Source organism: Prosopis cineraria, unplaced genomic scaffold, assembly GCF_029017545.1.
Source record: "Prosopis cineraria cultivar Desert tree isolate PC_DT_omini unplaced genomic scaffold, ASM2901754v1 PC8, whole genome shotgun sequence".
In the NCBI taxonomy this organism is placed as follows: Eukaryota; Viridiplantae; Streptophyta; class Magnoliopsida; order Fabales; family Fabaceae; genus Prosopis; species Prosopis cineraria.
In genome coordinates this window covers 22,687,847-22,703,915 of record NW_026555339.1, presented here as the reverse complement: position 1 = coordinate 22,703,915, position 16,069 = coordinate 22,687,847, and the positions used below count along the sequence as shown (strand labels likewise).

The window sequence follows — 16,069 nt, the reverse complement described above, 5'->3', positions numbered from 1 at the left end:
TAAAGTGCAAATAAAAAGAAATATCTATTTTTGCAATCAAACGGCCCGACATCTGGAAGTTACATTGAACTCGATTAATCATTATTTTAGTTAAACATAATAATTGGTCCCTATAATTTTATTAAGTTTTGCTTTTAGTCTACATAATTTGGCTTTTGGTGTTTTTAGTCCTTATGATCTCTGTAATTTAACATTGTTAGGGCCTAATGAAAAAAATATCACCCAATCCTTCTAAAACCGTAGGGATTAGAAATACTGAGAAAAAAAAAATTACAAGGGTTAAAAACAAAATCCAATGAAATTATAAGGACCAATAATTATGTTTTTCTTTATTTAAAATAATTTGTTTTTGTTATAACCTAAAAGTATAGCCTATACTCAAAAGGATTCACTTTTTTATTCCACATCTACATAGTACACATGAAAATTCACACTGTACACATTTATAAGTAGAGTTTTTGTTATGTTATACAATTAAAATGGATTCATGTACAAATTTAATTTGCCCCACATGCAAACACAATTGATATGCTCAAGCATTTTTTGCGCCTCAATGCTTTTCAAAATGGTACAATCTCACCTTGTGTTAATAGCTAGATCCAAACATAAGCTAGATCCAAACATCTTACTGTCAGTTGACCTAATTTTAGCCATGTTCGATTTCTTGAAACATCGAAGAAACAAATTTGAACAACCAAACGCATTTAAACCAGAGAACTGAGGTGAAAGGATTAAATTGATTTTAACAGATTGAAACAAAATCAGATCAAATCATGTAAACAACAGAAAGGATTCAAACAAATATATCAAATCATAACCCAAATCTGGGATTCCAAAAAACGATTTCAACCCAAATTAATCAGAATCATGTGAAAATTTCAGAAGAAGATTTCATATAGAAAATTTTATGTTCACAACCACAAGTCAAAGCATCGGTAAAAGAACACACATCGAACCCTTGTCTTTTGAGGAGGGAGCGATCCTTCGGTTATGGTTTGAAGAGCACACTATTGCCTAAACTTCAAGGTCACAGAAGATGAAGATTCCAAGGAGTCAAGTGATTGCGAATGAGAGGGTGAAGTGTTAGGGCACAGGCAATGGCCGCTTAAGAGTCAAGCAATTATTTAACCGTTAATTTTTTTATATATATTTAATAAGAACTACTTTTCAAGTAGAGATTTATGTTTAGTGGCTTCAAGCATCGCCAAACGTTCAATTTCGATCATTTAAAACAATGGATAAATACTGCTATAAAAATAAAAATATCTGACGATTATTTTACTCTATAACTAACCATTATAAAACAATGGATTTATGTTTAGTGGATTCAAGCACCCCCAAACGTTCAATTTCGATCATTTAAAACAATGGATTAGTACTGCTATAAAAATAAAAATATCAGACGCTTATTTTATTCTATAAATAACCATTATATACTATATAACCGTTATTCATAGGTGTACCTTTTATTTGACAATTATTTAACCATTATTAAAAAAAAAGACTCATGGGACGGTTGTTTTCAATAACTGTCAAATAAAAAGAGACTTATGTGACGCTTATTTCAAATAATCATTGATTATTTGATGATTGTTTTAAATAACCATCAAATTTTAGCAGAGTTTATTTTTATAATATATATTATATTTATGTAATTTAAAAACCCAGTACATCATACAATTTAAAACATTAGAAATCAATCACTAGAGCACTTATTATATAAGAAAAATATTATTCTACAAATTTAAAGTTGGAGTATTTCTTTATTTTATTATTCTTAACTGTCGAATTGGTGTTCCATAGAGTATATAATGGTATTGTGGGATCCTTGTGCGATCCCACTAAATGAGATAAGACTTTTGTTCTGATGTTGCTACTGTATTATTTTTAGCTGTTCATATAATAAACACTTTCAATAAAATTCAAACAGTATATTTTTCTAATTCTCATAATTAATATTTAAATTTATTCAGTCAACATCAAGATATAATTAAAGAAATTAATCAAGTCATTGACAGGTGAGGGTAAATAGTGCACATGCATGTGCTTCAACATTTGCTAATAATGTTCCATTTGCTACTTCATTAACTGGACTCCACAAATCACTGCCGGTGCAAGTGCTGAAATTCCCCTTCACAGGAAGCATTTCTCTTATGTATGATATATCCATCTTTGTATTCGCCACCTTCTCATTTAGATTGAAAATTGCAACATATATCTCCCCTAAGTAATTAAGAAAAACATAAAAATAAGGTTAATTAAGATGATGAATATATGAGGACATTGATTGATAGGTTGGATATAATGGAAAATTTGGCACTAAATTATATAGTGTTTAGAATATCTAGGACTCTAAACTCATTTTTTATACAATGTTCTTCTTCAACTTTCAAAAATAATGAAATATTTCCTCTATCTACCACTAACAAATATAAACTTTAACTGTTTGTTAACAAGAAAATTACCAAAAAAGATCTCAAAAATAATAAAAAATGACCAAGAAATTTTGGAAGCTTTTCTGTATTTTTTTCCTGTAAGCTAATTGTCAAAGTTAAATTTTATAATGGATGAGACAATATTGCATCCTTTATAAAAATTGAATGAGAACATTGCGTCACAAAAAAAATTAGGATTTCAGACATTTCTTAACACACACACACACACATATATATAGGGTGAAATTTCCCAAACCCTTATTGATTATGAGATGGGACATGTCAGGTAAATCTTCTACTGTGCCAACATATATCTCCCCTAAGTTATTAATTAAAAGAGATAATAAGATTAATTAAGATGACGAATATTAGAACCTTATTGATTATGGAGGCACACAGGCATGACTTGTCCTGCTATGTTTTGATTTTATATTTTTAAACATATTATAGGGTAGGGATAGGCTATTAAGGCAAATATGAAGCAAAAATATCCGCCGTAAGAAATTGGAATAAGGATGACTAATAATTAAAAGATTAATAAACAAAAAATTTGTATTTACCTTTATCAGCCTAAATAATAGATATGTTCAAGTGTAAAGAATTTGGATTCCATGAAGTGACTTTAGGTAAAATAAGGAGCTCGAGAGAGATGGATACAAAAATTAGGCAACACTTCTAATATGCAGAGCATAATTTTTAAGAGATACAAAAGCTCTTTGAAACTGTGTGATTGTTAGAAAGCGTAAGAATAAAATGTATTAAAGAAATAAAAATAAAATTGAACTAAAATAACATCCTCTCATAATAAGTATGATAAAATTCAATTAACACTACATATCACAAATGTGACAACCACCACACCAGTCCTCACCATTTAGGCTAAACTCAGATTAGCTTCTTTTTCATTCTTTTTGGGATAAAAGAGCAAATTGATCTCTAAACTATAAGTTCAGGAATGTCTGAAATTCTAAACTTATTTTTGGTGCAATAATCATTTTCAACTTTTGAAAACTATGCAATATAACTTCTACCATTAACAAAAGTTAACTCTGACTGTTAGTTGACCATAAAATGACACAAAAAACATTAAAATTACAGAAAATGTTCAAAAAGTTACAGATAATGACCAAAAAATTACAAAAAAAGACTAAGAAATTTTTATTGATTCTTTTATGTAATTTTTAAGATCATTTTTCATCATTTTTGGTCAACTAATCATCAAAGTTAACTTTTATTAATGGTAGAAATTAAATTGGATCATTTTCAAAAGTTAAAGGAAGACATTACATCAAAAATGAATTTAGAGATCTAAATGCTACACTTTTGAACCTATAGTTTAAGGCCAATTTGCACACTTTTTTGGTTCAATCCGTTTTGTGTGTAATTATTTCAAATAAAGTTCAAAGACTAATTGAATAATTTATTCTTCTTTGAATTGTCAAATTTGAATACCATAATCGTGAATCGTACCTTTTCTTCCCCTTGCCAACCAAGTTCGAATTCCAGGGCCAAAAGAATTCGGAATCTGCCAGAATAACAAAAATATTTGATGAAATATAACTAAATATATCTAAAAATGAATTATATTCATTTTTCTTTCACATAATTTCTGTGTCTCAAGTTCCAAGTTAAACCTTCATTCTTTCAAGGGAAAAGAAAACCCAAGGGTTAAGATTGCATTGGGATTTATAACTTTTTTTAAACAAAAACAGTAGTTTTAAAAATTTAGAAGTAGTTAATGTTATTGCATGAACGTATTCCTCTGCCTTCTAGTCCTATTTATTGGATGGAGACATAATATTTATTTTGGTTATATTTATAGGACTCCTCAATGATTATTATGTTCATATTTATTTTTTACCCTTATTAAATGCTAGAATATATTATTTTTAAAGTTTGTATATTGTATTGGGGAAAGTTGGAAATTTGTTGAATTTTTAGACAGAATTAATAAATAAAGTTTAATGTTTGTTTTTTATTTTGATAAAATATGTTAAAAGTGACACATAAAAATGATCATACTTCACATACCTCCTTATTGCCTACACTATAAGAGTTAATCTCAAGGAGGGTAGGATTTGAGAGAAGTTGTTGTGTCTTGAAATCAAGTTTCTTCATGTCTCCACCAAACATAAGAGGAGATTTTGCCATACTCCACAAAGTCATCTGTGAAAGTAAAATAAGAATATGTTATTCAATCATAAATAATTCATAATAAATTCATTTTTGCTCACACATATATATAGGTTGTGGACAAGACCTCAGTTTCTTGCTCTGTCATTGTGAGTTTGGATTTCCTGTGTGGACCTTCAGTCGAATCTACACATATATTAAAAAAACAAAAGAAATTATTAGATTCTCCGTGTGGACCTTCCTTGACATCTACACGAAAACTCAAAAAGATAGCAGGGAAAAAAAATCGAAAGGTGATATTATTTTGAAATAATCACATTCAAGGATCTAATAAAAAAATTATTCACAGACAAAGAAAAATAATAATCTCATACAAGAAAAAACAAGTCCATTTTCCATTTTAATATCAATTCATTCCGCAATGGTCTTTGTCTATGAATAATTATCTTCTAAGATCCTTGGATATGATTCTCCCTTTTTATGTTATTCAGAATTCAAACTGCTTAATGGTATTTATATTATTGGACAAAAGTCCAAATTATTGGAGCGCGAAAAAGAAAATCGAGGACAACCCATCTAGTGATCAACCCTTTGGAATTACTTCACTGATGTTATTTATAAATTACCTTCAGCATATTTTATCAAAATCAAGGAAATCTTAAATGTTATAAATTTTTAAAGAAGTTAATAAGTTTTCACTCCTAGGTACCCTCTGATAAGGACAAGAAATTTATTTTTAATATTGTTTTAGCATTTAATAAAAGCAAAAATAGTAAAGAGGAGTATAAAATTAATGAAGTTCCCTATAAAACAAAACCAAAATTAATCTTCTATCTCTACCCTATAAATAAGATATGAGGAATAATTCGTTGATTTAAAAGAAGATAGGATTTTGTATCAAAATTTTAATTTTTTTCCCCTGCAAATATCATAACATTTTGTGGGCGTAAACTTCCTATTGGCAACAAAACACTTTTAAAATAGGAGGTTGCGGTTTCCAATTCCAAGTATATAGGTAATAAGTGTGGGGCTGTCTCTCTTTTCTATGAGCATGATTAATTATAGATAAAGTTGAGAAAAAAAATGACACTACAAAATTTAGACCAAAAGTTGAAGGGTAAAAAAAGAGAAGAAAAGAAACAAGTTTCGTGAAAACTGAACAATCACTCATATATATATATATATATATATATCATTTCACGTTATTAAATTTTAAACATCTATCAATTTTTTTGTTGTTACATAAAAGTCAATATGAGAATATATATATATATACACACACGTATATATAAATAGAAAAACATTTGGGAGAATGAAATTAAAGTTCCAAAATAATAAATTTATAACAGTTAGGTTCCTAATAAATTTTTTCAAAAATCAATTATAAATATTGATTCAAATAGTCATAAATTTGAGAATTCTAACAGAAAATAAAGCAATTAAATTTTAAACATATAACTTTTAGTTTGCAGTTAAGATTTTTGCTTGTAATTATTTGAATAAATATTTGTAACTTATTTTTTAAAAAAAATATTGATGACTTGACTGTTATATATTCTAAATTTTAGAACTTCATTGTTGTTTTCCCAAAAATTAGCAATACATAAGAACTCTCAGGTTGTGAATCCAACGAGGAAGTGTATTGCACTTGAAGAGTGGGATAGGAACTAAAGAGTGACTCGGGTGTGAATCTCACATAAGTGTGGCCATTGTTTTTAATCTATATCTCTTTTTTAATCCATTGTTCGATATTTTGAAAAGCTTGAGTCATCTCCTATCTAAACTAATTATTCTATATGACTATTATTACCAACAATAATCTCATAGTATTTTGAGGATACCTTTGACATATTTATTTAAGGAATAAAGTCATTAAAATCCTAAAACAACGAGTTTATTGCACTTAAGTCCCTTACAAAATTTTCTGAAAAATTAGTTGTAAATATTTATTCAGATAATCATAAATTCAAGAGTTCTAATTATAAATAAGACATTTAAATTTTAAATATAACTCTCAATTTGTAATTGAAATTCCTGTTTGTAACTTTTTAGATCAATATTTATAACTTATTTTTATAAAAAAAAACTTATCAGGGACCAACAAATTCTTAGTTTTGAGATTTTATTGTCATTTTTTTATTTAATGGGACTGTATTTTAATTCTCTTAACTAGTTTAACTAAGTGTCCCTCCCTCGATTCTATATGTCTCTTTTTAACTTCAGGCAAAACACATTTTAATTTAAAAGATCCACTTCAAATTTTATATATATATATATATATATATTTACCTGGGTCAGTAAGCCAACCAAATGGTAAAATATCCAAATCAGGCCACGCGTTTCCATTTAAACCAGCAGTTCCCAACAACCTAGACTGAGCGAAATTCCTGATGAAAGAGAATTAACTGAGATGAAGTCACAGTGATCTAATGAAAAAATAAGACATACAATTGTTGGTTAATAAACTCAAGAAGCATATCACACTTTCCAATCTTTCATTTATTCATCATATAATTAAGACGTTTTGAGAAAAATAATCATCATTATATTCATTAATGACCTTACCCAAAAATTACCCTCCTTATTCTTCTTATCTATAATATATATATATATATATATATCTGATCTCCCCCTTATTAAATGAAGGTTATTTCTAAATGTTTGTAGAAAAATTAAGATCTCAAAATGCATTTAATAGACTTCATTGGTATTTACTCCCTCTAGTCTCTGTAATAGGATAATAGACTCCTTGAAGGATTATTTGATTCTTAATATATTCACTTAATAAGATATTTATGCTTTTTTAATATTATTTCTATTTAAATTTATTAACTATGAGAGAGAATGTAATGAAATAGGATGAAATTGAAAGTTTATTTTATTTTTAGATAAAGTTAATAGCTTAACCATTTTTTTTTCTTAATTCTGGTGAAGTAATTAAAGTTGCTTTATGATAGAGATTTGAGAGAATACAATTTTACCAAAATATGTTTTATAACAAGGAATGGATAGGAGGGAATGTTACTAATTAATTAAATTAATGGTAGGACTTAGCTACTTAGTGTTATATACTTAATATATCTTTATTCAATCAAAAAAACAAATGAATTTTAATATAGTAGCAAGAGTTTATTATAGAATAAATAATATATAAATGATCCACATGTCTTAATTTAATAAAAAAACAATCATATTAAGTATTTAATTGTTTCTTTAAATTAAATTACCTTGCCACTTCAAAATGATTCACCAAAATTTGCCATTGATCCCAGTTATTGGGAGTTACACGGTACATGTTAACCATTTCACTGGCCTGCCTACCCATTTCTGGTGTTGCAGCGACTCCAGGAGACACAGAAAATATTATCTTTCTGTTTAACCCTTGCAAAATCTGCAAACAATGCCACATCTTAATTAGGTTATTTTTATTTTTTATTTTTGGAGAAAATTATATATGAAGCTTGGGATTAATACAACAATAATGCAGAGAGCAAGAGAAGAATTTAATTAGCATACCTCTGATACAGTACGTATTTCACCCATGTTCAAGTGATCACCAAACACACAATCAAGCTTTACTGGAAAAAGGGAAAAAAAAAGTAACAAAGAGCTCAATACATGTCTTATGAAGTTAACAGTAAGAGTAATATAAGATGTCTTCCAAAAATAAAATAGGGAGCAAATTATAATGTGTCTAGTTAGAAGATATTAAAGGGAAAATTAATCTGCAGGTCCCTCTAATTTTCCTTAATTTTGAATTAGGTTCTTGCATTTTATTTTATTTTAATTAAGCATTTATAGTTTGATCGATTAAATATATTAGTCTTTGAAAGTTAAAATTATTAGTGAATGAAATAAATACTTTTAAAATTTATAGAAAATTTATTTAATATTTTTAGGCAAAAAAAATTGATTTAATATGATACTTACATTTTTATTAATTTTTATGAAAATTTTATATAAATAAAACTTATTCGGAAAATATAACTTAATTATATAAATTTTAAATTATATAAATTGTGAAATTAATTCTAAAATTATATAATTTTTAATGAGCATATAGAAGTCATTAATTTCATTTTTTAAAAGAGAAAATTGTATAATTTTAACAATCAAGGTTTAACATATATATATGTGTGTGTGTGTGTGTGTATGTATGTTTAATGAATCAAATTATAAGAGTTTTATTAAACCAAAATAAATTACAGGAAATTAATTTAAAATCGTGCAAAATTACAAGAACTTGTAAATTAATTTTTCCTATATTAAATGATATTTTATTTTTATTTCTATAATTTTGTTAGTTTTATTGTAACTTGAGCCAAGGCACTATACTAGGTTGCATAATCAAAGGCTCTATCGTTTTGATCTGTAAGAAGGGTATAACCAAAATATTGGTAAGCTTTTTAATAAATAAAGTAATCTTACAACTATTCACCAAAACAAAAAGTAATCATACAACTTTTCTTAATTTGCATGAAAAATATCTGAAACATCACTCTATATAAGGGATCAAAAGGAGTATTGTTATTCATGATTTGTGAATAATGTAAATTTTTACATGTTTTATAATGCATTTAGATTTAGATTTATATATATATATATATATATATAGGTATGGATTATTTATGGGAGAATGATAGAAAAGTTGCAAAAGGACCAATTAGTTTAAGATAGGTCTCAAGTGCCAAATTTCATGCATTTATAACTCAATTTCTTAATTTTACAACTCTGTTGTGATAAATTTATAACTTTATATTTTAAATTTTAATAAGAAAAATAAATTTTTTATTCTTTAATCATGTTAAAATTAAAAAATAAGTTATAAATCTATCACAACATAGTTGCAAAATTAAGAACTTGAGGTATAAATTTCTGACGTTTGACACTTGAGACCTAACTTAAATTAATTAGTCTTTTTGAGACCTCTTTGTCATTCTTTCACTATGTATTGTTTATCATAATCATATATATTTAAAAGTTCTGAATGGAGAGGGATAACTTAGAAACAAGAGAGAGGACAAATGGACAGAGAGCAGTGAAAAGGCACCATATCTTAATTCAAAATCTCGGCATCCAAGTTTATGAGTCATTCCTCTTTATTTCATATATTAGTTATTAAACTCAATTTTATCTTATATAAGACTTCACACATCAATTTAAGTCCAGTCACACATACTTTGACAACTTAACTAAAAAGCTTGTAATACAGTTAAAGAATAATGTGAGTATACACATACCAAAATCAACTCCCCATGAAGCACACTGCTCATAGACAGATCTCAAAAAGGCTTTTCCACCATTGGAAGTTGAATCCACAACCAAGAAATTAGGTGAATAGCTACATGCAGTGCCTGTCAATATGTCATTTGCATGCAACACGCGCCCATTTTCCTGATAAGCACCTCCCTAACCCAAAAAAGAAAAAAAAAACTCATAATTGTAGATATTAAAAATTATCAAAATACATTTCTTTTTAAGAATTCAAAACAATCCCCATAATCAAAACACTCTTCATGTACACTATCCCTTCAAAAAACTTGAGATTTAGTTATTTTTAAGTATTATATGACAAATATTTTATACTCATTTGATTAAATTAAAAAATTATTATCATGCCATGTAAATCACTCATTGAGTGGATAGACTCAAGTCATTCACCAAATCCAAATCCCTATTTAAACATCAATAAATAAACTCACCAACTTTGCCATGGTAAAAAAAAAAACAAAAAAGGCAAGGTTTAGGTAGTTAGCCTTATATACTTAATATATTTTTATCTAATCAAATTAAGACAAGTAAATTTTAATATATTAATAATATTATTAACAAGAGTTTATTATAGAATAAATAATTTATTAAAAATTTACATATTTTAATTTAATTTAAAATAAGCATATTAAGTATATAATGCTAATTATATATAGAGAGAATCATATCTAATGACCTGGTAAAAAAATTATTCATAGACAAGGACTAGTAACAAGTTCCGTTTAAAAAAAACAGTCCACGTTTACATTTTAACATTAATTCATTTCATACTGATTGTTTTTTGCAAATAAGTTTCTTGCCAGATCCTTGAATTATATATAATTTTTTCTTATTTAAAAAAAAAACAAGCTAATGTGTACACTTGAGCGCTATATTATTTCAACTTTTTTTTTTGAAAATATTTCAACTTTTATTTAAGTTAAAGTTTAGTTTTGCCATGGAAGTTTTATATATATAATCATTTTAGTGAGTAAGAAGAAGTTATCAAGAATCTGCCTCCAATTCCTATTATCAATAACCTCTAGCTAACTATCTCACCAAAACTCAAGAGATGTGATTAAATTATTAACCTTGTTTGAAAATATAATAAACTTTCAATTTTTCCCAATTTAATTTAAATGATTTTTTTTCAAATTTGCATTATATTTTTCTCTTATAATTAATTAGTTTAAATAGAGGTTATATTGAAATTAAAATGTAATTAACATCCCATCAAATGTCTTTTATTAATAAAAAATAATTAAAAAAAATCCTTCTAGAAGTTGTCCTGTAATAAGGATCGAGAGAGTATATACCGTTTTTGTATCCAAAATCTGTTTGTTTCTATCCACAGCAAGTTTGTGTATCCCTGCAACGACTTGAATCCCAAATTTTAAACCCAACTCATGAACTGCATCAGAAACTGCTTTGAAGCCTTTTGCAGCATCAGAAGAAGGCCATCTGTCTAGATGGGGATCACTCTTCCCCATTCATCAATGGAATCAATTCCATCAAGACTTCTAAACCAATAACCCATCCACTACAGCATACTGCAAATAATAATTAAAGAGTTTAATGAAATAATAATAAAATTAATTAATGACGTTAAGGAGTATAAAAAAAAGTAGAATATTAAGAAAAAATCAATAAATAATTTGTATTCAATTTATTTTTTTGAAGTTTTTCAGTATTTGTAAAGCTTAATTTTTTTAAAAAAAAAGAAATATACATTTTTTAATACTCCAGAAAATGTATGGTTTATGCAACAAAAATAGTGAATTATTACAAAAAAAATATCCATTTGTCTGATAAAATATTGAAAAAATTTTTATAATAATAAATAATCAAATAATAAGTTATTTAAAATAAAATAAATAGTTATAAATTTTAAAAATATAAAACTGCATAAGTGATATTTTATAGACGACTAAAAATTTAATTTTTCATATATCAAATTCGCTTTTTAAAAGGATTTTTTTAATGTAATTTGCATACTTCATCTTCATTTCAAATGGTATTTTTTAAATTACATCACCACTTATTAGTGACTGTAGTTTTCATATTAAAATAAAATATCGAGACATTAACAATAAAAGAAAAGGAAAAATAAATTCGTGACATTGGAAATTTGGAATAAGGTAACTTTTTGTGAATTAATGTCCAGTCAATCTTATATACTTTTCTCCAATTGATGATTTGGTTTATATGTATTTTTACCTAGAATAAGTGTTACAAATTATACAATAAACATAGGATGATTCAGTTAGTAAAGATTTGACTTATAACCCACAGGTTATAGATTCAAGTCCACTGTCCATGTTAAAATCTTATTGGTGAGCAATCTCTGTAAGTACCTCTAAGTGTTTTTAAGAATAGAGGCATATTCTCCCTGTTGACCTAACTCATTTAAACTTATATGCTCTCTCTTGACTGGCATCTTCTAAAAGACTTACATAGTCCTAAATATAGCGCATCGAATAATTTTTATAATTTATTCTTCAACTATGCCCCTACTTCATCTATTATTCTTTTTTGAAAAAATTGATGTATTGAAATTTTAATTGTCATCATTAATGTACTATATAGGATATTTAATTAATGAGAATATAATTGAAAAAATGTAAATATTTGAAGAAAAATTTAGATTTTAACTAATGCTTTTGAGAATCATGAATCAGTTATCAATACTCTATATTATAATTCAGAAGGAATATATACATACATATATATACATATAAAGAGATGCAAATTACACAAATTCACTATACCTCATATCCGCTATCAAGGAGACGGCGGGAAAGTTCAATAGCATTCTCCGCAAATTGCCATTGAGAAATTGTCCAACTGTAGGAAGTATAGGAATTCCAACCCCTTGGTGGTGTCAAAGCATTTTGTGAAAACACACTGAAAAGTCAACATTAAATCCTTTTATTAGTCAAATCATTGTCACCAACAATATAATAAAACGACACCTCCTTTAAAGTAATTTCTTTCATTTATACTCACTCTTATCTTTATCATAAGATGCCTCAAACTATCTCACTAGAATTAAGAATATGCTATTAAATTATTAGGTTTTTTCTAAAAATAAAATAAACTTTCAATTTTATATCTATTTAAAAGAGAAATTTTCAAATTTAAATTATTTCTCTCAAAGAATTGATGAGTTTAAATAAGGATAATATTAAAGAGGGTTAAAGGTTATTTTTGCATTTCAACTTTACTTGAAAGGTCATTAGGGACCTAAATTCAACTACAAGTCAATTCTATTCCCCAACTTTAAAGATTCCATCTCTTATCATCTTGTTGTTTTCTTACCATTAGCAGGCCTCCCATTACATTTTCTTTAATATATTTTTATTATAAAATATTTGACTTGAGGGTGAGCACTAAACTTTCAATAAAAATTTAGAGACAAAAATAACTATTAACCTAATAAAAAATATAAAAATAATAGGACCTATTGATAATTAATAGACGTTAAGTGTTTTTAATGTTAAACTAATGAATCAGAAAATTTTTTAACATTAAATACATAATTGATCTCTAGTTGAGTTTACAATCTTTAGTGATCATTTGGGTACAGTTGATTAAAAAAATAACCTTTAATACTATTAGAAAAATGAAATTAATACCCCCCACTAAGTGCCTTATGTTAAGAATCAAAAAATCTTTCTGAAAAGCACCTTATAATATATTATATATATATATAGGGACCGGAGGGAGGATATCTCACGAACAGATCATAGGTCTATTAATGAAAATGAAATATAATATAATGTGACAAACCTTGGAACTAAGAGCATGAAGCAAAGAGGGATAGAGAGGAACTCCATGTTTTGTGCTGAAGAACTTTCTCTAATTCTTGGTATGGGCTTTTTTGGCAGCGATGATACGTCGTTTTATACACTTACACGTATTTATTTATGGAATAAAATCCCCCCTAATAGAGAGACTGTATTAAAGAGAAAACGAGAAATGTATTTTATGAGTGAATCTTTTCAAATTCATGAGTTTCGATACATTTAATGTTCACAAATGATATTCTCAAGATCAAATCATTCAAGGGAGATTATTGGGCATTTACTGAAATAATTGTTGCAATACATTTAATGTTCTTAAGAATATCATTTTTACTATTTCTATAGTTGATCCATAGGAATGGTATCAATAATTGATCGATTAATATATAATCTTAATTATTTTGTGTCTATTAATACTCACAAAGTGCATGGGTTATATCAAGAAATATGGTACTGATGAAGTAGATTATTGTTCCCTTAGAGACCTTGGCCTTGCTCTCTAACACAAAATAATGATTTTGTTTAAATGAAAGTTTTACATAACACTCAAAACACTCCTACAGAATATTTAGACAAGATTTAACCAGTGAGTCATCATTACTACATAATGCAACTTTTCACATCGGTTAAAATTAACTTTTCACATCGGTTTTAAAACTATTGTAAAAGCCACAGATGTGGAAAGTGAACATTTTTTACACTGGTAAAAACCAGTGAATCATTGATTTAAAGTGAAAATTTACGTTTAGAATTCCTTTATCTCTATTATGCATACATCTCTAGCACATTCGAAATACATCTTAAAAATTCAATTATCACTATCTCTATCAAGTTTTCAAGGCATAAATGAAATTTTGTCAACATCCTCCCACCAAAAAATCTATCAACATCTTTCATATATAAAAAGAAAATCTAGGCTATTTAAAACATTTGTTTAATATTTGTTCGCATTAATTTTGATGACAAATATTTTCAAACAAAGGGATAATTATTACAATATTATGTTCTGGTAATATGTACCACTATGGATTTTCCATATTGACATTAGCAAATGATTTAATCCATTTTTACTAATAGTATCAATTAATCCATTGTATTAATACATGAATATCAATTAATACATTTTGTCAATTAATCCATTTTGGGCTCTTCAGAAGGTTAACAAAAAGTATAATTAATCTTCTTCTAGAGGGTAAACACGGCTATAAGTGAAATGATATATTTTAATTACTTCATCCAAGTTTTACTTTAGGGGATGTTACTTATTTTAAACATCTTATCATAAGAAATATCAATTTATTGCAATCCTTGATCAACTTTAAAATTAAAATCTGAGGCAACAAAATCCACTGATTAAATCAACAAATCATTTAATTAAACCATCATAAACTCTAAGTAGCACTGATCATATAATACGAGATAAAAATAGGAGAAAATATTTTTTTTAAGCAAATCAAGGGATGATGAGATGAAATTCAACTTCCTCATCCGAGCACATCAAAACCACTCTAAATATAATGCCTGCATTCTTCAAAATGACGACCAATTTAGCATCAATAATCACTCTTATTTTACATACATATGCATGCACACGTACGTATATATATTGCATATTTGCTCATCATGTGTTATTAAGTTGTATTATTAGTTTACTAAATCAATATGATATGTTAATTATGCTATATATGTGAGTAAATGAAATATATATATATATATATATATCCCACATAATAAGTAAACGTGACATTTGGTCTTCCAAATTTATATTAGATTTCAATTTAGTCAATTTTATAATGTATTTTTTTCAATCCTCCAACCCTCTCACTGTTAAGCGAGAAGAGGGAAAAATCCAATCCGGTCAAGCCATTAAGCTGGCAGGTTGAAGGGCTTTTCCTTGTTACAATCGGGTTATCCCGGTTTAAAAAATGGCCCGTTTACTTAAATGATCGGACTGGCAGGTGATTGGTTCTTTAGTTAACCCAGCTAGTCCGGATAAATTAACTAATTTATTAAGTGTGATTAACTAACTATGTCTTATACCCGCTCCATTTCAATTTATAGAATATTTTTATTCAAATTATATATATTAATAAAGTTTATTAAATTCATTTTATAACTTATTTTTTCAAAATAAAAATATAAATTTTTAAAAATAACTTTCATTTAATATTCCATTTGTGAGAGAATATTAAAAAGAAAGAAGATAATGGGAAGAATGCCAATGAAAAAATATTATTATTGAAACCTTATATTTATTAAAGTGTTTTATATTTTAAATATTAAATCTTTTTTAATAGTATCTTATAATTTGTGATAGAGAGAGCATCAAGAACAATGGTGTAGTTCTCTAGGGTAAACACTGCCAGTCATTAATTAAATACATTGAATAGTGTAAAGGATTTGGAGAGACGAGAGGTGCGTGAATTTGATGGATCTTAAGTCAACTAT

At 26.8% G+C, this 16,069-nt stretch overlaps 1 protein-coding gene across 1 annotated transcript; it reads right to left on the bottom strand.

Annotated features, from left to right (window-relative positions):
• Positions 1-2,008: 2,008 nt before the first annotated feature.
• Positions 2,009-11,308, bottom strand: LOC129317472 (alpha-galactosidase-like). Its single transcript, XM_054961793.1, has 9 exons — positions 11,135-11,308; positions 9,809-9,977; positions 8,085-8,146; positions 7,796-7,959; positions 6,858-6,955; positions 4,696-4,754; positions 4,467-4,601; positions 3,906-3,960; positions 2,009-2,223 (listed from the first exon to the last, which is right to left on the bottom strand). Exons 1-9 carry the CDS (start codon positions 11,306-11,308, stop codon positions 2,009-2,011), a joined length of 1,131 nt encoding a protein of 376 aa, XP_054817768.1.
• Between the last annotated feature and the right edge of the window lie 4,761 nt (positions 11,309-16,069).